Raw genomic sequence first — 22,726 nt, forward strand, 5'->3', positions numbered from 1 at the left:
ACGGCAAAGGTTGTTGGTGTAGTAGACAAGTGTTTCTCTGATCCTGTCTTGGGTCTCGTCGATAAATAGTGTTGTGGTGGAAAGATGAGTGAGAGACGGGATGCATGCAGATCAAATCAGTCATATGCCTTAGGCTATTCTGCAGATCCCTTAAAGGATTTTAGGGTGACCACCAACCTGTGTCCTGTGCTGGATAAAGTGCTAATGGACGATTCTCTGCCTACATATCTGTGTATAGGAGAGACCACTTAGGGACAAGAGAGAAGGACCTGCAGGGAAGGGACTATGTTAAAGTCATCTTTTATCCAGGGTTTTATTGAGAAGACAGTTTATGATGTTTTAAGGTGTCCAATGGATGTGTCAGATGGTAGATCTCTTCATGCATTGGATGTATGTCCTCCTACCTGTCACTGAGATTAGAGGTGTTGAGGGTGGCTACATGAATAAATAGATGCATCCTCTAGTCTGTGCTGATTGCGGATTGCAATGATATGAATGTTCTGTGACCAGTCAGGGACAGAAAGCTAGAAACCAAACCTTGGTCTGCACTGGTTACAGCAACCGAGATAAATGTCTTACTGGGACAACACTGGAGAAATATGTCTGGTCCATAACATGTGCTGATTACATTCATCCCTGATAGCACACGGTTGCGTTTGTTCCTGTATACCTCAAAGGTTGATCACATTTTTTTGATGCCGGATACGATTTTGGTTCTGCATAGTTTTACTTTATGCCCATCCTGTACAATGAAGTATAATGCATTAAAAGTGGGCTCTGGCAGGACTTGTAGAGTTAAGGCATCGCATAGCCACTAGTTTTCCATGAGTCTGAATCCAGAAAGGTTATTTACTCTTTCTGTTCCCCAATGTTAAACTACTTGTGTTCTCAACAGCTTCCTGTACGAGGAGTAAACTATCTCATGCAACGAACTTGGCTGCCAGAGTAGGTCCTCACGCTCCAGGCAGACTTATGTCCATGGAAAGTGCCATCAGGAAGTGAAGACTCTGTATAAAACAATACGTTTCTAAAAAGCTATCATCTCAGTTTCCACTTCCTTCTTCACCCTCCCATAGCATGGGACTGATTTATTAAACGTATAAAAAGACACATTCTTAGCCCGCTTTCTATATCCAAACTGGTCTGTCAGCTTTGACAGGTAGGCCATGCTCTTCTTTCAGCCAGAGCAACCACCACAAGAGGACCCTGTAGAATTGTTTCCAGTTATGTTCTTGGACCTGAGAAAACTACAAGCGAGCATTGTAATGTTCAAATGTGTGACCGAGAAGCACTGTGATTCTCCAGGGCTCACCGCTTTTGCCGTCCTGTCTAACCACCTTGTTAGTTTAAGTTAGAACCTCTGACTGGATCTACAGTGAAACAACAAAAAAAACAACTATATTTAGCTGTCAGTATCTCCAGGGTTCAATTGCCCATGTGATGTAGGAAGATGGATGCATCTTAGCCAATTCCTGCTAAACAAAGACACAATGGCTCTCAGGGAATGAATACCAAGGCTGACTTGTGTTCTTCTGTTACTACTTTGCAGAACACATCACCAAAGTAGGAGGAGAAAAAGCCTGGGAGTTGGATTTGATGCCAACTTTTTGTTAGTGTCACCATCAGAAGTTGGTCAAGACTGGCCTTATTTCATCTATACATATTTAGGAGAATTGGTGCTTTCCAGCCGAAATGATGTACTTTCTTCCCGCAGGGGGCATTTTTCACCCCCAAATGGACTACTGCACTAATCTGCACCTTTTTGGATTCCAGAAGCAATAAACGTGCTGTTAAGAACCTGGAATATTCCATATTTGTGGCTGGATTTAGAAAATGGTTATTGTGAAACTCTCACTTCAACCTTAATTCTCGCTGGTATCCCTTTATGCCTCATAGTTAGCATGCTAGTTGGGTGTCACCTTCTGATCATCGGTGTAATTTCGTGCTGTTTTTCAGCACTATTCCTCTCTCATGTTAGTGTCTCCCTCCAGCACTACTGATTCACGCTAATAGGCTGATATCCTTGTCTTTCTTCACTTTTTGTTTATGTAATCATAAATTATGGGTTTTTGTCATTTATAAATTGTAAATAATTCGGAATTCCATAATGTTTTGCAATTATTTTCATTACTGAAAAAAATATTTCCAAAACATTATGGAATTTTGAATTATTTACGAATTATAAATGACAACGCACAAAGGAGGATTAAATAAATAAATAAATATAATTGCAAAGCACGGAATTTCAAATTATTTGCAATTTATAAATGACAAAAACGCATAACAGGGGATTAAATAACCAAGTGAAGTGAAGAAAGACGAGGATAGAAACCCATTAGGTTGGATTTATAAAATGCCATCATATTTTAGCTACACCAAATAATTTTATCAGTACTCGATTTTTTAGATCTCTGTTAGCAAATACTGTGTGCAGTGTCCCACCAGTGACCTTGCTAATTTATTCAACACTTCACCCTCAAAACCCATTTTTTAAAATATCTGAACTTTGTAGTATCGTGCACACGTACATCTCAAAAGGGCAGGTCTCAGTCTCTGAGACTTAACATTTTGAACTGCTTTCCTTTCCAAACATGAATGAACATTGAATGCTCTGTAAGGCTCTCAAGATGCTTTAATTTGCACTGGATTACACATTTTTTTCCTAGGTTTACCCCAGTTTTTGGATGACCAGTGCTTAAAGGCTATTGATTTTGCAGAATGTACTTTATAAATATAACTCACTAGTTGGTCATTTGGCAGACTGTATTGCCTTGTGTACAAGTGCTGTGTTCATTTGTGGCACCCATGGTAACAACTGTTAAACGAGTTTTGCAACTATGAGTGGGTTCACGTTTTCTGCATTTTAGTTTTCTGCCATCTGCCACTATTGGAAGGTCAAAGCTCACAATATTGTCTGTGGAAAGGTGCCCAAAATACGTTGGGAAATGAGTATTTTGCTGTGGTAGGTACCAAAATATGTATCTTATTGCTGGAAACCTCTTAATTGCCGCCATTTGTTGCATCCAATAAACACTGTGCTCAAGGTATAGTTATCAGATGTGATAAATAACACACCAATACCGAGGCACTCATAATTGAGGCCCATGTGTAAGCATCTGACCACTGGGGTGATATGTCAGTGTGTGGAATTTTGCATCCCTTTCCACCAAAATACTTTGATTGGTGGCCTCACCTGGTCTACAGTGTGTAAGTGCAGTTACCAGTGCGAAACATGAAGATGAGTGAAGTAGTGTCATGCCTATGTTGAACATTCACCACTCGTCCAGTCCTGACCCTTTTCAGTACATTGTCACCATAAGCTGCGGACTACTTATGTATTGAGTGCTGTGTACTGCTGCTCTTTACATCTACCATTTCTTATCGAAATACTTCTGTACAATATGAAATTAATGTGAGAAAGGGTGAGCCTGTAACTCATTATTTATTCTTCTACGTTTATCATACAATGCAAACATGCCAGTGCCAGATTTATCTATTATGAGCTTCTTGCTTTTCCAGCATTTGCACATAAAGGGCACCATTATGACCCTGGTGGTCTTGAGACCGCCAGTGTCGCGGTGGCTGTCGAACCGCTGCCAATGTGGCAGTCCAGCAGCCGCATTACATCCATGGCGGTCATGCCACGGTCGCAACGCCAGCAATGCCAGGTCACGACTTTTCATCAGGCTGGGGGTCCTAATCCGCAAGCAGCCCTGTCTGGGAATTGAGTCCCTTCTCAACTGGTGATTACATGGCGGTAGCCCGCCATGTAAAGAGTGGTGGAAACGGGGCCCCTGCACTGCCCATGAACTTGGCATGGGCAGTGCAGGCCCCCCCCCTGGCCAGCCCTGACGGTACGGATGCTCCTGCACCCTACTCACTACAAAATTGCATCCAACTCAATTATGAGCCGGCATCAGTGTTGCAGGCCGTTTCCCCGTGGGCCAATTGGAAACTCTTAATGGGGCCCGCGGGAAGGGGACCACACTGGTGGTAACCTGATCGTGGGAGTTTGGTGGACAGCCTTTTTCTGTCTGCCAAACTCATAATGACCCCCAAAGTGTTTAAAAAACACATGAAGTATTTGACAATCACATGAAATTAGACTGATCCTGAAAACAAAGATGAGCTCCTTTTTTTTGTCTTCCCACTTGGTCCAGAGAGAGCTCTGAATAAAATATGTCTTGCAATTTGTTGTTGGGAATTTGCAATTAACTTTAACGATTTTATCAGGAAACACGAAGGAGGAAAGAGCCAAAATTAATTGAGAGTGGGAGTTTTAAAATGGATTCCGCTTTGTTTTCCAACTGCAATTCTTAGGGGAAGTGTAAACCTTCTTTACTAAGAAATAAACTAAGAATATTTGGATCACACATTTGAAGTTGTCCGCCTTCTGTGGCGAGAGTGTGATTCTTATGTGGTTTGTTTAATGACCTCACCAAAATCCATTTCTATGCAGCTAATTTTTCCAGTTGTAGGAAAGAAAATACATTAAAGACCATTGGGAGTGTTAGAAACAGTGTAGGGGGGTAGGTGAAGCCGAATTAGTTTTAGTGTAGTTTTGGACCAGGCATCCTTAGAATGAGGTACTCATCAGTGCGAGGTATAGATACTAAACAGAGAACTGCATGGTTGCTACCTAGGCAGATTGTGAATAGATTTTATGCCAGATGCCATCTTGTTTCCTGTAGACTATTGTAATGGTCTGATCTGATGGTAGGAGCAGCATAGCTTTCATGTATCCCTTTAGGGATATGTTCTCGTGATAGTTACTGGATAAGATCCTTAGCCCTTTAAGGTATTTTGGTATTACACCAATTATGATCTAAAAGCAAATGCTCAAGAATTCATTAGCTTATGTTTTTTTAATTTCAGTCAGTCATATATCTCTCTCTCTCTCTCTGTGTATATATATATATATATATATATATATATATATATATATACACAGCCACAACCAACACGTTTTTCAGTCCATCAGTGAAGTCGATGGACTTTCTCTATTGCAAATGGTCAATTGATAGGTTGCATCAGAATCTTTTTAAAGAGGAGTAAGCATTGACACCTAAAACTAGCGCCCTTCCTGATGTGGTCCGGAGTCTGTGTCCTACATAGCCTCTAACAACTTGTCAAAATGTCCCATATTTTCTAAGCTTTGACTGAAGTTCAACTACATATGCATTTCCATTTATTATTTTGTACAGAAACATTGTACATGGAAACGTGTTTAAAGCTAAAATGCTGTTTATTTTGCTTTAGTGAAAGAACAATAATCAGTCTCCAGTCACAGGCAGTCGGTGATTGCTAGTTCAAAGGGTTGAGACTAAAATACCAAAGGCCAGTTCCAGTTTTGTCCGTGAGAAAATTAAATAAATGTCTGCAGGGGTATAAAATGTGAAAATGCTCCATGCTGCTAAAGAGACTTTCTTGTGGCATGTCTAGTATCGCACTGGAGCTGGACTGCTGAGGAGTTCCAGTGCAGGCTGGTAGAAGTCTCAAAATATTTATTATATGATTTGGTCAGCAGAAGTCACTGGTGTCGACATTACTGTCCCATTGGCCTCATTTGATTTTGTTACATTTGTAGGAAAGAGCCCCTTTTTGACATGGTCACCCCTTTTTTTTGCCTGGTATCCGATGCAATTTTGACAGAAGTCACCCTCAAGATAAGCAGCCCATTGGCTACTACCTGTCACTACCATTGGTACCCCTTAATTGAGTATTTAGGAGGCACCCCTGATGCCAGCAACTCAGATTCGATGGATCCAGAAGAAAAGGACAAAGAAGAGCCTCAAGAAAGCAAGAACAGAAGACCTGCTGTGGACTTTTGGCACCAAACCCTGTCTATCTGCACCAGTCTTACCCATTGCGACAAAGTGACTGGTCCTGCAGCTGAGCATCTGCCAATAACCCTGGTAAACTGCCAGCCCTGTGCAAATTGCCAGCAATCTCCCTTGGAGTAGAGGACCTTCCCCCCCTCCAGTCCACAGGCAGCAGAGCAGCAAAGTCCGTTCCAATGTCTTGCAGCTGTCTGGCCAGCCTGACGCCACAGTCAACCAGTAAGAGGTACATGTACGGCATAGTATGCAAAGCTACCAACTCGACCAGCACCACTGCACTCAGATACCTCAGAGCAGGTATCAAGTAATTGCTGGTGGTACTTTGGAGCTTGGCCTCCTAGGACCCTAAGTCCTAAAGGAGACACCCAGAAAGCGACTATAAATAACTGTATGCAACATATGCCTTTTTCCCCATAGGAAAGCATGGCTGCATGAAGACACATTTGAGTGAACATTTTATTTACCTGTTAAAATCGATATTTAAAAAAGTACTTACTTGATAATGAAGTACTTGGTATCAAAAGTTACATAAAAATGTATTATTTTTCTAAATTGGTCTTAGGTTTATTTTTGAATGTGTGTCTCATTTATTGCCTCTGTGAGTACAACAAATGTTTTGTACTACCCTCTGATAAGCCTAAATTGCTTGCTCGCACTACCACAAAAGAGAGCATTTAGTGTTAGCATTTTTTTGCCTCTGTAAGCCAATAGGGGTTTGCTTGAAGTCTTTACCCGGTGTACCTCGTTTTGGTCCACTATATAAGGAGCCAGTTTCCTACAAAATTATTGGATTAATAGTTATGGGGATTTTTGAGAGAATTATTTTCTGTATGATGGCAAATTGTAAAGAGCGAAAGTGAAAGATATCTACTTTAGACACATTCTTCAAATCAAGCAGAGTTTTTTGGTTCCTACAGGAAGATTTATGTTGCATCTATCAGAATAAGTGTGTTTCTTCTGCAGGAGGGAGGTCGATGCAAGAGCCACCGCTATTGGCCTAAACTGGGCTCCCGGCACAGCTCGGCTACGTATGGGAAGTTTAAGGTGACAACGAAGTTCCGTACCGACTCTGGATGCCATGCAACTACCGGCCTGAAAGTTAAGCATCTGGTCTCTCTTCAGGAGAGGACAGTCTGGCACTTACAGTACACAGATTGGCCAGATCAAGGCTGTCCAGAAGACATCCTGGGCTTCCTGTGTAAGTTACATTTCTTCCTAAGCTCTGTTTTGATTTCACAGGCGTTACATGTGAGGCTGTTGACCAGTGTTCCTGCCGCATCATTAGGTGACTCGAAGTTGTTGTGTACAGTTAGCCCTCCCGGCATACATCATCATACTTGCTGGTATTGCTGTACTGTTTAATTATTGGATTGCAGCAGCTTGTCCTGCAGAAATAATTACTTTTGCCAATATTAAACCCATATACGAATTTAGACTTGCTGCCTGGGATAGCTTTCTGTCTTAGGTGTGACAATGTAGGATCAGGCTCAATGGGTTCCAGCAGATGATGGATTGATTCACTCCCCTCTGCTACTAAGGTGATCAGAAGAGTTGGATTTCTTTCAGTAGCCAGTTCAGTCTTTTCAAGTTAGAAGGTAATTCTTGGAGAAATGGGTCATAATCAAACTTATAATACATGGGATGCTGCAATCATTGTATAAATATAACTGACTCTAATTTCTTGATAATTGCCAACTTGTGATACACCCAGTCACCTATTATAAAGAAAGGACGTCAGAACTCAACTGTAATAACTTATTACAGTTGAGTTCTGACATCATAATGCCTGCTGCTAGAGACAGCACCCAAGTTGAAAGGCAGGTCATGTCACGGAGCATAATTAAAGCAGCTGTTTAAGGAGAAAAACAAAATGCTGCTTTTCTTTCTTCTGCTCTGTTTTTCTAGTTGTATAGTGACAAGCAGAAAGGAGATATTTATTTCATCATGTATATTTTTTAGCACTCCCTAGACAATTATAGAAAAGTTAAAATATTTCTGCATATTTTTTACAAATTCTGATCTACTTTGCATTTTTGGAAAAAGTGACTTGTATTAAAGTGATTCAAATATTTTTTTTAACAAATATCTGACAGCTTTTTTTGATGTCTCCAGTTTTGCACTAGAGATTCTACTTTTATTCTTCGTGTTAGGAAGCATGCTATCTCTTCAAATGAACCATGCACCAAAGATTTAATGGTCTTCGGGAAGGTGATCGAATGCTCAGGTATTATAAGGCATGAAGTACCCCCTGCGGTACATGATAAGGGCATTGCAAGTCACTTCGGAGTTCCATAACCTTATAAAGGAACACGGTCTTCACCCTTGTTGCTTAATATGATCTTGGAATTTCTCTGTTACTTGCAATATCCTTTTAATGGTTGGCAGGGGATACTTTATCGATTGTGGCTCAGCCAGTAGAATTAGGGTTGCTCTTTGTTTTAGGGTTGGTTAGGACTTTTTATTAAATGCTTGGAAAGGTGAATTTAGTTACCCTTGGTTAAGTGCCTGAAGTCCACTTAGGGGTGATGGCATAGTTGGTTGCAATAGGGGGAGTCAGTGAAGTCCTTAGGGTCTGTCGGGTGCCTCTAGAAGAGATAACCAGAGTTTGCGCTGCATGATTTACCATGTGGGGGCAGTACAGCATGAAAAACGTTGTATTAATCAATTGTCTGGAGCCAAATGTTGAGATGAGTTTTCGCTTCTGAAAACAAGCGCATTGGAAGGCCGAAATCTTTGATTTTGGATGTTCCTTTCAGGTCTTTGGTCACTGATGTTTCACTGTTAGTTTTCACAGTGAAGAAATCGAGGTTTTCACAAAATTGTAAGGGCGGACTATTGTCTCTACAGGCTCTTAGGTACATAAATAACCTGGGAGATCTTAAATAGATTTGTTTTATTCTTCACTGATGCGGGCATCATGGTTTGTATTACAGCTCTTTGTTATCCTTCCATGGATTTATAATGTGTCTCCCTCTTCTAGATTTGCACCAAATGTTTTCTATTTTGTGGCCCACTTTAGTCAAGTTTATCAGATTCTGGCTGGGTGATTTGGGGATAGATAGTTTGCTTTCTGTGCTGGAGTGGCGTAACCACACCCAGGGCTATGAAGATATTCTAGTGTTCAGTGGTTGATAGATAGATGTGTGTTGAACACCGCTTTATTATCTTCTATGAACAGGTTTGAGCCATTATTGGGATTATTTGCTATGCTGAAACGGAGGAGTGGTACAGGGCAGACAAGCAATGGGAAAGAGGGTCAAGGAGTCAACATTGCCAATATTACCCTTGCCACCTCAGTGTTATTTTGCTACTAAACTTATTCTTAATGTGCAACAGCAGAATTTTATCAGGTTATGTAGGCAGCCATAAAGGCTCAATTTAGTTTGATGAATTAGACATTGGTGGAACCACTTGAGACTGTAGATGAAATCACATGCTTACAATTTCTGATCCACAGCTTATTTGGATGAAATACAGTCAGTACGACGTCATACGAACATCATGTTGGACAGTAGCAAGACTTGCAGCCCACCGATTGTGGTGCATTGCAGTGCTGGTGTGGGGCGGACTGGCGTGGTCATACTGACGGAACTTATGATTCGCTCTCTGGAGCACAATGAGGTAAGTTGTTGCTTCAGACATATTTTTGCTGCCTGATAGAGATAAGTAACTTGGTGACATGACTTAGGTAACAGAACTATGCTAGTTCCTTCATTAATGAATTAATTGTTCATGTAGAATCTAGTAGCCCAGCCTGGAGTACCCTTGTCGATCTCTGGATGTCACCCAGCTTATCAATATCTACCTGTGAAACAGCTGAAGGCACCACATCAAATGTTTAGCGGATCTAATGGCAAACGGGTGTGCCTTTTACCGAAATGGTCCTGAAAATTCTGTACCGTAGTTTAATAATGGTAAATTTCAAAACCAGAAACCTAATTCTGAATAACCCAATGAGAAACTAGTTACTCGACAAATGGTGATGACCTGAACAAATGCTTCAATCAGCCAAACTACAGACACTTAATTAAGTAAATTGAGTTCATCATGTAGAAGTTGAGAATAGAACTCAAAGGGGGTGGAGCGTGGAATTATACTAAAAAAAGAAGGCCAGCAGGAGAAAGTTGTGGTGAAAAAAATGTGTGTAATGTAGAAAGTAAAAACGGACAATAGTTTCTTAGGTTCTCATCTTATTGTGGCCCAGCCTAGTCACCTTAATACAAACATCTGCTTTTTGTTATATTTTAGTCACATAGTGATAATTAGTGCACTTTGTATGGGGAATTATCAACTTCCATTTTCTTTTTGAACATTTTCACTTTACTGTACATCTCCAAGAGCTTATAGAAAGCGGATAGTTAGAGGCAGCATGCCATACGACTTAATTATTTTCTTTACCTACATTCATGATGTTTTTAAGGTGTCCACCACTAAGCCTGTTATATTCCATTTATTTGATGTGTTGATTCTTAAGCAGCAGACGGGTGTTTTGCAGTACCTCTTAAGATGACCTAACTTCACAGTTAGGCAAATCATCACTGTTAATTCACTCACAATCATCATCAAATAAGCCTTACACCCCTCTAACTTTTCCTACATCAGTGCCACTTTCCATTTTTCTTACACCCACAAATTTTGTTCTAAACAGTACTATATGCATCCACTTAGGCGCAAGAGTGAATATTCAGACTTAAACAATGTTTTTACACAAGTACAACTTACTGTGTATATTGTCCAAAGGTGGATCAAAATATTCGTACTGAATAATTTACAAACCTACACAGGAGGGTTCCTTATGTGTCTAGAAGAAAAATTCAGTTCTGTATGTATTCCTAGGTTTTTTTGTGTGTGTGTGTGTTTTTTTTTTAAATGTATTCCTAGTTAGTGTGTGAAGTGTGCTATATTCCAATTAGGTTCTCTGTTACACAGTTAGCTGCTAAGGATGTGTAGTATGAATGTTGTAGATAATTATCACATGCATTTCTCATCAATGACTGGTAGCTAAAGTTGAGGTTATACCGGCCTTTTGTATATCTGTGCTGTTCACTCATGTCGTAGATTTAGCTTCTGACAGCCATTTGTAGCTATATGCCCAGGGACTGAAACCCTTCTCCAGGGTAGGCGATCACGCCTTTGGTCACCAGTAGTTCTAGGAAGTTGTGCAAGACTGACATTTTGCATGTAACTGAAGAAAGCTTGCTCTTTAAGAGCAGAACCTCTTGGCGTCAGCTAAGGGAAGACTGTAGGGCATGGCACCACAGTAGGAAAAATATTTATCCTTTGTAACCTATATGCTAAAGAAAGACTATTTAACCATTTCCCTTGCCTTGGTAATTCACATTATCAGGTGTGCTTTTTGTGGACCAGTGCATTTTCTTAACCAAGCAGTGGGTGATGGTCATTTTCAAGGATAAACCTCCTTTCTTCCTAAGGTCATGTGAGAATATCTCAGTTTTTAGTGCACAGGGTTCTTGTATATTTACAGCATATACACTTGTAAAGAGAAATACAGGGCTGCATAGTTGCTGGCATCCAGACAAAGAACAGCTTGGTAATTGTTCTCGAAGACATCCTAGACTGTGTTTCTTGCTCTAGAGCCATGCACTTTGACTCTGATGAAGCAAAGCCCATGGACCTCAATAATAGTTTTATTTAGACGATATGAAAACAGAGGCAATGGATGACACATACTTAAAATGATCTTAAATCCCACACAAAACACCACCCTGAGCCATCTTTACAGAGAAAGGCTTAGTGCCTAGAAAAGCATATTAAATTACACAGCTCACAATGGCATCAGGATGATGTCAATTACAGAGCCTTCACAAAAGTCTATACTATTCTCCCTGAAAAACTTGCATCAAACTTGGGTCAAAAATATACACAATTTAGCACCGAAAAATCATCACAGGCCTCAAATATGAAGTGTGAAGTGTTTTCAAGACCAATCCTTCTTTGAAAAATTTAGCAAGGAAAAATATATGGACATTAGAGAAGGATGTTGGCTACTCCATTGCAAAGACCACTTAAGCAAAATCCACTTCCAAGTGACTCCTGGTATGATCTTATTTCCGAACCACAATCTGCCCCAGATAAGCAGCTAAGGAGGGCAGATAAGTTTGAGAGAGCCTGAAATGACTGCAGAACAAATACTCCTTTAAAGAAAGTTTACCAAATGAGGGTACTTCATAAAATGCTATGATTCAAAGAGCATGTTATCTGTATGATGTGAAGGTGGTAGAAAACAAGGATGTCATCCTTGTTCAAACATTATTTCCTTAGAGGACCTTCAGGTGCTTGACAAGATTAAACAGCCAGAGAGGAAAAACGCACCGGCCTGCTACATTACACAATTCAGACTTAGAATAGGACGTAAATAAAACCATCTCCACAAGTGTGTCTGTGTGAAAGAGGGCATGTTTAATCAGATGTGAAGATATTGTCTACAGCTAGAATGTGCTTTCTTACCTCAGTTTCCCCCGCAGGAAAGAGAATAGATGGTGAAAGTAAATAAAGGAATTCAGTGCTGCAGTTTTGGAGGATTGCAAATTCTGGAAAACTTCAGGCATATTATGATACTGCATACACTTATAGAAATCAGTTCTCTATAAAAGACCAATCATGGCTCAGAGTGTCTGGCTTTATACTAGCAATATAGGCAGAGGGATTCAGCATGCCTTCTGATAGAAAGCATTTATTTTACCAAGTTACATTTGAGGTGCTTCAGAAAATCATCGAAAAAGAGGCTGAAACTTTGATATGGAGGCACGCTTTACTGCAGCAAACACACTTTCTGAAATATGCACAACCATATGCACAATCTTATTTATGGGCCGCCACAGTCCATCTAATGACTTCAGATATTACCTAAAACAGAGATGGCTCTTCTTTGGGGGCAATACCAGATTAAAACGCAGAGGCTGCAGCAAAAGAGATGTCTTCTCAGCTAAGCAGTGACAGCTGACTTACCCCTTATGTCTAATCACCTAAGCTAGAGGAGGGGTTGGGAGCAGATCTGATGTAAAACTGATTCTGAGGAATTTGCCTTTGTTTTACCATTTGCACCAGCACATATGCGCAAAGACGCAATTCAATAAAATCCATTCTTATCAAGAATATCAGTTAGATCAGCAGACACAAAAGGGACCCTCCTAGTTCGCATTTGGAGTAAACTTGAAAAATTGAGTCCACTTCTCCTACCCAACAGTTAGTCATTGACAAAGCCAATAGGTTTTGCATGTACGACAGCTGTTGGCTTTGCCAATGATTTTTAGCCGTGCTGTACAGCAGAACGGCTGTGCAACCTGACAAAAAGTAAAGGTTGAGAAAAAGTGCTATGGCACAGCAAGCTCTGGGTGCATCCTAGCGGTTGTTTCTTCTTCTGGCCTGTGGGGGTTGGCAAGATGGACAAGGGGTGTAAGGGAGGGCAAGGTAGGGAATGGGAAATTTAAAAAAAAACATCTTTATGATACTGTCAGTGCTGGCCATGCCATATTGCTTTTTGTGTTATGGCGGGGAACTTTTTTTTGTTATAGCGAGTTGGGGGAAGGCAGGCAGACAGACAATGGGAGAGTGTAGGAGGGATGAGGCAACAGCAGTGGGTGGGTTCCTAGCCCCCTTGTAGTAAATAATACCCCTTGCATGCGCTGTTGACAGATGAGACCTAAAAATGAGAGTAGTTCTCTGACCTAGTTGCAGCCACTATTGTGAGTAAGAAAAGAGCAAAAAAGGATAAAATGAATTAAAACTACAAAACATGAACTAAATAATACTGCCGAAGTAAATAGTAGCCAATGTGAGGTATGTATGGCACTATAGTATGCAGTGTTGTTTCACACTATCTATCTCCATAAATTAATGAGGCAAAGTTCCCATAATTAATGATTGCAAGACTAACTAGCGGTCATCCAGTAGGTGGTGGTGTTGCTTCAAGAAGAGGTCTGAAGGGAGAGAGACAAATCAAGTTACATGTCCACAGGGGTGAAACAGTCAGGTTTTGCAAAACTCCGACAACATACCAGTAAAATTCCTCAACAAATGGAGCACAATACAGAACAGCCCGAGGCTTAGGATTACAAAAAGGGAGATAGAGCTCTGAGTCCACGCAGCAGACACCTTACAAGAGAGAGAAGCTGTTGTTCACCAGCGCGAACGGCTCATTGGTGAATGAATGCCTCTCTGAGGAAATCAGCAATTGGAAGACACTAGTGGTTCACCAATGCAGAAGTGGCTCAGTGCGACAAGAAGGCACTGTTTGCAGCTAGTGTAGTGTAGGAATCTGTCAAAGTGAAGGAAATTTCACTGAACCTATTGGACGCGGGGTGAGGTGCAGTAACGCTGCAGCTAGGCCGCCAAAAGCTGATTATGTGGTGTTAAGGGGAGCTAGTACCTCTGTTGAGGGGGAACACGTCGTGCTCTTCGGAGTAGTTCATCCACCGTGTTCCTCACCTGACACTCAGCTCTCACCTGTGGCTCCTCGTAGTTGTTAGCATGCAACATCGGCCACACCCCGGGCAATGGCTTCGACTGGCTGGCAAAACCAGGTAAAGGTAGCCGACAGTTCTGAAACCCTCGGTGAGTTAGGGCTTGTCTACCTATGCATGCGAAGACTAGATCTGACTGACTGCGCGGAGAAAATCACTAGATTGGTTCAATGGGCAGGAAGGTGGACTCAGCAGAGTGCTATGGAGCGCATATAGGGTGCAGTGAGGCACATTAGGACACTGCTGGCCATCCACTGCACCCGACCCATCTCCAATCATCTCAGCTATGTCCCGCCACTGGATCAAGATAGGTGGGGGACGAGGCAGTGAGGATGACGAGCTGCGCAACTCTCCCTCACTAAAATCCACGTGCAAGTCAAAACATCACCCCCCCCATCCCCTCCATCAAGTCCTGTGGTGATGGGTGAGTGACGAAGCAGCAGTTGCGGATACACTGGAAGCCACAACCCCACACACAGGCACCCCAGGTAATGGGTCACTTTCTACTGGACCGAAGCAGCAGTGGAGTTTGGCAGCTCCCTGGGTGTCTGAGCAGCCCTATTTAGGATCACTCTGCTCACCCCCATGATCTGAGGAAGGGGCTAGAAAAGGTGCCCTAAACATAGCCTGCTTCACCCTACCCCTGGCCTGCTTGCCGTGGCAGGCGGGGATCCCAACTATGCGTTCTCATCACTAAGAAGAAAATATTGGTGACTCCGCTCACCATTGGCACATGGAATGTGTGCACGCTCATGGATAGCTCTAAAACAGACAGACCTGAGAGGTGAACAGCACTTGTCGCAAGAGAACTCGGTAGGTGTACAACATCCAGATTGCAGTCCTCAGCGAGACCAGGTTCGCAGACAAAGGCCAGCTGACAGAAGTTCAAGCCGGTTATATCTTTTTCTGGAGTGGCCGTAGCAGCTATGAACGTTGTGAAGCAGGAGTGGGTTTTGCCATCAGATCTGATCTAATCCAGCAAATTAGCCAGCCGCCTAAAAGAATTCACCGATCGACTCATGTCTATGCAGCTCCCCCTCAAAGGAAAGCACCACCCCACCTTCATCAGTGCATATGCCCTCACCATGACAAACCCAGAGGAAATCAAAGACACATTTTATGAAGACATGGAGTCCCTCATTGCATCTGTGGCCCAGAAGGACAAGCTCGTCATCTTAGGCGACTTCAATGCCAGAGTTGGTGCAGACTACCAGACATGAAGAGGGAGTCATTGGGGGGAATGGAGTCGGCAAAAGAAACAGCAATGGTCATCTACCTTTGAAGACCTGCGCAGCTCATGACATGTTGATCACAAACAGTCTTCCGCCTACCCAACCGTAACCAGACATCCTGGATGCACCCACACAACAAGCACTGGCATCTCATTGATTACGTAATAGTAAGGAGAAGGAACAGGCAGGATGTTAGTGACTAAGGCCATGTGTGGGGCAGACTGCTAGACAAGACCACAGACTCATCTTCTCAAAACTCAACATGCACATCCAGCCCAAGTGGCACCCGGAGGGGAAAAAGACCAATAGGCGACTGAATGTGAGCAAGTTACAACAGCACTCTGTGCACCACAACCTCAGTTAGGACCTTGATAGTAAGCTTGACCAACTCAGCTTTAGCACAAACAGTGCAGAAGAGGACTGGGCAGCTTTAAGAGATGTAGTCTACAACACCGCTATCACTCACTTGGACCAGAACACACGCAAAGACTAAGGCTGGTTTGACGACAATGATGAAGACATTCAGAAGCTGCTGGATGAGAAGCGTGAAGCCTTCAGATCCCTCCAGCAAGATACTACATATGCCTCCAAGAAGGCAGCCTATAACTACATCAAAACAAGGTGGAAGCAAAGCTCGGAGAGATGCAAGACTCCTGGCTTGGCAGAAAGGCAGATAAGATCCAGAAGTAGGCTGACAGCAACAACTCCAAGCGTTTCTATGATGCCCTGAAGACCATCTACGTGCCACAGTCCTTAGGAACATCACCACTTTTTAGTGCCGACGGGCCCACCCTGCTCACTGACAAAAACGCCATCCTGAAAAGATGGGCTGAGCACTTCAACAGTGTCCTGAACAGGCCTTCCTCTATCAATGCTGAAGCCATTGACCGCATGCCGCAAGACACCTCCCTGGCAGAACCTCCAAAGCAATCAGAGGTTAAGGAAGAAATTAAGCTTCTCTCCAATGGTAAATCACCGGGCTCTGACTCCATCCCAGATGAAATTTACAAGGCAGAGGGACCAGTCTTGTTACAGAAGCTCACCGAGCTCTTTCAGACCATGTGACAACAGGTAGTTATCCCTCAGGAGCTCAAGGATGCCTCCATCATCTATCTCTACAAGAGAAAGAGAAACAGGCAGTCTTGTGACAACCATAGAGGACTCTCTCTCCTGGTCATTGCTAGCAAAATCCTTGCTAGAGTCCTCCTCAACTGCGTTACTCAACACCTGGAAGATGGCACCTGCCAGAGTCAGTGCAGCTTCAGAGAGGGCCAAGGGACAGTGGACATGATATTTGCAGCATGTCAACCACAGGAGAAGTGCCAGGAACAACCAGGGACCTTTATGCGAACTTCGTGGACCTGACCAAAGCCTTTGACACAGACCGTCGTGAGGGCCTATGGCGGATCATGGAGAAGTTTGGCTGCCCATGCAATTTCATCAGTATGGTGCCCCAGTTCCACGACTGCATGCTTGCTTCAGTACTGGATGATGGAGACTCCTCCGATGCCTTCCCCGTCACCAACGGAGTCAAGCAAGGCTGTGTAGTGGCACCCATGCTGTTCAGAATGATGTTTTCTGCCATGCTGTATGATGACTTCTGCGATGACGAAAAACCAGCATCAAGATCAGATATAGGACTGATGGCAGGCTCTTCAGCCTGCGGAGGCTACAAGCCAAGACCAAGGTTGAGAATTCTGTGTACTATTTCCTGTTCGGTCCAGATGCAGCAGAGCTTGAACTGTTTTTCCACTACCTGCAGGGGTTTCAGCCTCGCAATCAGTACCAAGTAGACTGAGGCCTTGCATTAGCCTGCACCGCAGAAGACATATACAGAACCGACTGTCACCGCTGAAGGAGAAATCCTGAAGGCTGTTGACAAGTTTACATAACTCAGCAGCACACTCTCCAGATCTCTGAACATTGACGATGAGGTAGAAACATGCATCGCCAAGGCAAGCTTTGCATTTGGACAGTTGCGGGAATTAGTGTGGGAAAGCAGAGGCATCAAACTGTCCACAAAGCTGAAGATGTATAAGGCACTCATACTGCCCACACTACTGTATGCCTGTGAGACATGGACTGTGTACGAGCACCATGCTAAAAAGCTGAATCGCTTCTACATGATCTGCTTAAGATGGCTCCTGAAAACTACCTGGCAGGACAAAGTTCCAGACACAGATGTCCTCTCTCAAGCTGGTCTGCCAAGTATCTACACCTTGCTGAGGGCCCAAGTCAGGTGGGCAGGCCACCTTGTACATATGTCAGACATTCGCCTCCCCAAGAGACTGTTCTATGGTGAACTGGCGGAAGGCAAACCCACACAAGGTGGGCAGAAAAATCGCTTCAGACACGCTGAAAGTCTCTCTGAAGAGCTTTGGCATTGACCCGGACTCCTGGGAAATCCTACCGTAAGACCGCCCTGCCTGGCGAAGCTGTATCAGCAAAGACGCTTTCTCCTATGAGTAGAGCAGGATTGCAGAGGCACAGAAAAAGCGTGAGCTGTGCAAATTCATAGCCAACTCTTTGCCAACCAACCCAGCAGACTACTTGTGCCCGACGTGCGGCAGAGCTTTCCGAGCCCGCATCGGACTGATAAGGCACAGCCAGACATACCGTACCCAGTCAACCACCTCAACGGGATGTCCTTGTTCATTGTCGACAATGTCGGACAAACACCACAAGCAATAGGAGCACAGGGGTGGTGAGAGGGGAAGAAGCAACACGTATAACGGGTAGGGGCTGGGAGGGGAAGCAGATAAAGAAAATAGTATCTGAATCTTAGCATGAGCAGCGGATGGACAGCATAAGGTCACTAATCAAGTTAAATCAATCAGTAGTTCCATGCTGCACAGGAAAGAAGTGGAAATAAAGTGGGCATGCGCTGGCCAATTAGGAAGCAGAAAAGTGACCATGCAACCAGTGAATGGAAAGCAACGGGTGGGCTCCAAGACCCTTATTCAACCCAATATCTCTCACAAGTGGGAGTGCATGCACTAGCACACATACACTCACACAGGCAAGACCTAAAAAGGTGTATGAAGCAGATATAAACAGAATCTAGACCTCAGGAGTGGGGGGGACGAACCCCTCACCCTTCCTTTTTTTTATTTTTTTTTATTGTCCTACATTATTTTCAAATCTTTCCTTATTGTTACCCTCACTATAACTATGTATCTGTACTCTTCCCTGAATTTTGTGCATCTTCTAATTGACCCAAATCAAGCCTCATAGTAGGAGTGTTTTGGGAAGGTGTTCTTTGCTCATATAGAGAAGTACCAAACAGATTTGCTTCTGAGAAAATGAGCTTCCTACTGTGGCCAATGGAAGCTACTAGACTGCTACTGAAATGAGATACAGCCTGGTTTACCTTTAATTCATGTAGTTTTGATACACATGACTGCATGGAATTATGATGTATCTGTTTTATGTTAACCAAAGCAAAATTATTTGTTTCGGCCTCTTAATTGCTTTTTATATTGTCTCCTAGCAGAAAAATGAGGTACATATTAAACTAGAAAAGTTGGTAGATTTGAATAGGAGATGTAAAAATGAGTTTAACGTTCCTTACATGATTAATGGAAATTATGCAGAACCAAAGAAGCTAAACAGATCAACTTTAAGAATGTGCTAAGCAAAGGTTGTAAACTACTCTCTGAAAGCTGGGTAATGCAAGACGTTTATGGTGTTGGATTAAGGCAGTAAAGTCTAGTTATTACATTTTTGTACATTGAGGGCCAAGAATTTGAGTCTTGCAGCTATAGTAAAATGTGAGGCTTTGTTTTGTTGGTTTAGGACTTGCACATGTCCAACGTGTGTTCATCTTTTCTTTCTTGTGTTTACAGAACGTGGATGTGCCCGTTATGCTGAGGTACCTGAGAGAACAGAGGATGTTTCTTGTTCAGACTATTGCTCAGTACAATTTTGTCTATCATGTCCTTATTCAGTTCCTACAAAATTCCAGACTCATTTAACCCACTCAACTAATTGAAAAATCTGATGGACACCTTAATGGAGATATCTTGGAAAGAATGGTATCTCATCTGGAGCATCCTATAATTAACACTGTGCGATAGACAATGGAATATCATTTAGGATGCCACAAAGCAAAGGAATGCTATTTTAAAAAGTCTAACAAACAAGTTAATTTATTTTCTTTCTCTAATTTAGTAACTTATGAAATATTTTAAGTGAGGATTTCTATATCAAACCACAACTGGGTTGATTGATGCATCTACTATCCATATAAGAAGTAATATATGTATGCTGTGCTTCATGTTAGTGTTTTTTCCAACGTTGTTTTTATAGACACTGAGCTTAAACTAAATCTGTTTCAGGGAATTGAGTTTTGCTGGTTTAGGCCAAAAGGTGTAATCCCAGAAGAAACTGCCTGAACCTCGAACATAACTTTGCTATTTTATCCAGGTCTTTTACTGCATTACCGATAGGAAAGCCTTCACCTTGTGTACTTGATTGTAAACACAACTAAACGAAAAGGCTACTTTGTAAGGCGAAACCACACACACATACTAAATGTTTGTCAGAAACAAAAATGTGAATTGTTTGCATGAGGGAAGAGGTAGAACAGCAGTTGCTGTAATGAATCAGAAAGAAACCACTACATGGTTTAAAGTGCAGCATCACAGATTGTATATGGGGTGGACTTCAGCACTGGAAAACAATGCAGTCCTGTTGGAAACGTCAGTATAGTCTCAACTTGTTTTTTAATGCGTGGTGCATTTACAAGTAGTCTGAATTAAAGCTGGAGCCTGGAGAATGATGCACCTGTTAATGGATCCAGGTAGGGATGTCGCTATCTGAGTAGCTACGTCTCTTGTAACTCTATGGTCAATGTTCTTGCTCCGCCCAACTTTCCTTGAATCAGTGCAGTTATGCTCTTTGAGGCAGAACTATCTTTCTTTGTTAGTTTGTACATGGATGAATCAACAAATATATCTTATCTCTTCAAATTGTTTTTCGTTTTGTTCAACTTGTTATAACTCTAAAGTTGTTGGATGTTCTCTTTTATCATTTTCAAAATCATCAGAGCATGCTACCTCCATCATAGTAGTGCGCTCTTTGTGGATGAAAAGTGTTCTCAAATGTTGAATTGGATTAACATCCTCTTACATGTATAGAAAAAACATTGTTTAAGTGGTGCTCTCTATGATGGCTGCGATGCTTTGCGTGAGCACCATTATAGTTTGAGTTTTTCATGATGCTTCAAAACAAAAGAGTAGGCAGTGCTTCTGTAATATTTGTATTCCTGTTCCCTCTGTTTGAGGCCTTCATCCTTAAAATGTTTTGTAAATACACTATAATGCTGGTGTGTGTGGCAGTAACCTGCTCTGCTACATTTTTGAAATGCTGTTTAACATTACATACTTCACTGTGTGTTTTTGAAGCATGTGCAGTACACCACTTAAGTCATAAAGAAAGCAAAGTACATAGTTTATTGTCAAAAATATGTTTTTCTAGCCAAAGCAGCAATGTTTCACGTGGTACTGCCTTAATCTAGGGCATTTCTCAGGCTGACTGAGTGGTGGTTGAGTGTTAAAAGTGTTTCATTTCGAAACATTCCTTCAAACCCTGAGGTTTCATATTTCAGTGTATTAAAACAAATGCATTGTGCAAACTCCAAATCAGTCTATTTGTAAAAGTGCAAGTAAAAGGTAGGATAATTAAGATGCCTTATGCATCTGTATTCCCTAAACTGCAATCAAACCTTTTCAAACAAATGCTCCTTCATCCATATTTACATAGTGCAAAAAAGATGTTGCCTAAAGAATGGAACCACATATTTGTATACATTGGCAAATGAGCTTTGTTTTTATGGCTCATTTTTCTTTTCTTGTTGCTGATACTGTTTAGCATCAGCAAAAGGCATTGGCCCAAAAGTTCAGCTAGCACCGGTGGTTTTTGTTTCTACTTCTTTGGTAATTCCTGCACATCTAGAAATTCTATTTTAGGGGCCTCACAATAAAACCTATGCCTGTTTTTGTAGTTATTGCTACGTTATAGTGCCTTCTGCATAATGGAATTACTTCCTGAAAGTTTATTTAATCCCATCACTTGGATTTTAGTGTGTTTTTTGTTTTTTGTTTTTTAAAGATGCTCTGTTTTCACTTGAGCAGCTGTAAACAGTAATTCTTTAAACTGTTCCTTTTATTCTCACCTGCTATCTCTTTGCTTTATTATCTTTTCCAACACCAGTGAAGTGTGGACTGTGCCACCTCGATTAAAGGCAGTATCAGAGGTATGAAATGTTGATGTTATCAGCATTTTATAGCTTGCTTCTACCATTTGTAGGGAATGATAGCAGCTGAGAACTTTCCAGAATGGAACTAGTTTGCCAACCAAAACATAGTTCTGGCAACAGGACCATTTTTTTAATCTTACTGTTTGTTCAAAATATATAAAAGATATCTGGACAGTAGTGCTATGGTACTCTTTCCAATGGACAAGAGTGTTTTAAATGCACGTTTTGATATTTTTAATAGAATAAAGGATAGTTTTAAGAATTGTGTATAAATACATGTAAACACATCTGTATAGTGAGTCATCGGTAAGAATTATGTTTTTTGTGCCAAACTGTATGTGTGCATTGAGTTTAAATATCCTTTTGGATTTCCTGTGAGATGCTTTATTTCATATTCTCTTGCAGGGCATTTTTGTGCTGTTAAGTAATCTTGCCTTAGCAACCGAGGTCCTGTATAATGTCTTCCAAATGACTTTGTAAAATACCAGTCCTCTTGTTTTTATCTGTGAACAGTATACAACAGTTCAACTAAAATGCCTTACAAATCTAAACATATAGTGCTTTATTGGTTCACAGTCTATTTTGTGTTCACAGCTTTCATGTAGGAACATTTTAAATTCACATATTTTTAGTTTATTTAATAATTTAACTGGCAGTCTGCATGTTGAAAAGCACAGAATATTCAACTTCCATTTGATATGTACTGAGCTTTATTCCTAATTTTGGTGACATATTGTCATCTCATGACCTCCCATCATTTTCCAGTGCACCTTAGCAGAATTCTGCAATAAGACTACCAGAGAAAGAAATTAAATATTCCTTAATAAACAAATAAATTAAAGCATCAGAGACATATTTATAAATAAAGGTTTTAATAAAAACATGAAAATTTTAGCACAACCTCTTCTAAAC

General features: G+C 41.7%; 1 protein-coding gene across 1 annotated transcript in view; it reads left to right on the forward strand.

Annotated features, from left to right (window-relative positions):
* The window catches only part of PTPN14 (protein tyrosine phosphatase non-receptor type 14), a 395,238-nt gene extending 374,654 nt beyond the window's left edge, over positions 1-20,584 (forward strand). Inside the window, exons 17-19 of the mRNA XM_069233899.1 lie at positions 6,804-7,038; positions 9,298-9,461; positions 19,401-20,584. Of these exons, the coding sequence (XP_069090000.1) occupies positions 6,804-7,038; positions 9,298-9,461; positions 19,401-19,529 (528 nt within the window). The 3' untranslated portion in view covers positions 19,530-20,584. The remainder of the gene's footprint in view (positions 1-6,803; positions 7,039-9,297; positions 9,462-19,400) is intronic.
* The last annotated feature ends 2,142 nt before the right edge of the window (positions 20,585-22,726 follow it).

Source organism: Pleurodeles waltl, chromosome 5 (genome assembly GCF_031143425.1).
Source record: "Pleurodeles waltl isolate 20211129_DDA chromosome 5, aPleWal1.hap1.20221129, whole genome shotgun sequence".
NCBI classification, from domain to species: domain Eukaryota; kingdom Metazoa; phylum Chordata; class Amphibia; order Caudata; family Salamandridae; genus Pleurodeles; species Pleurodeles waltl.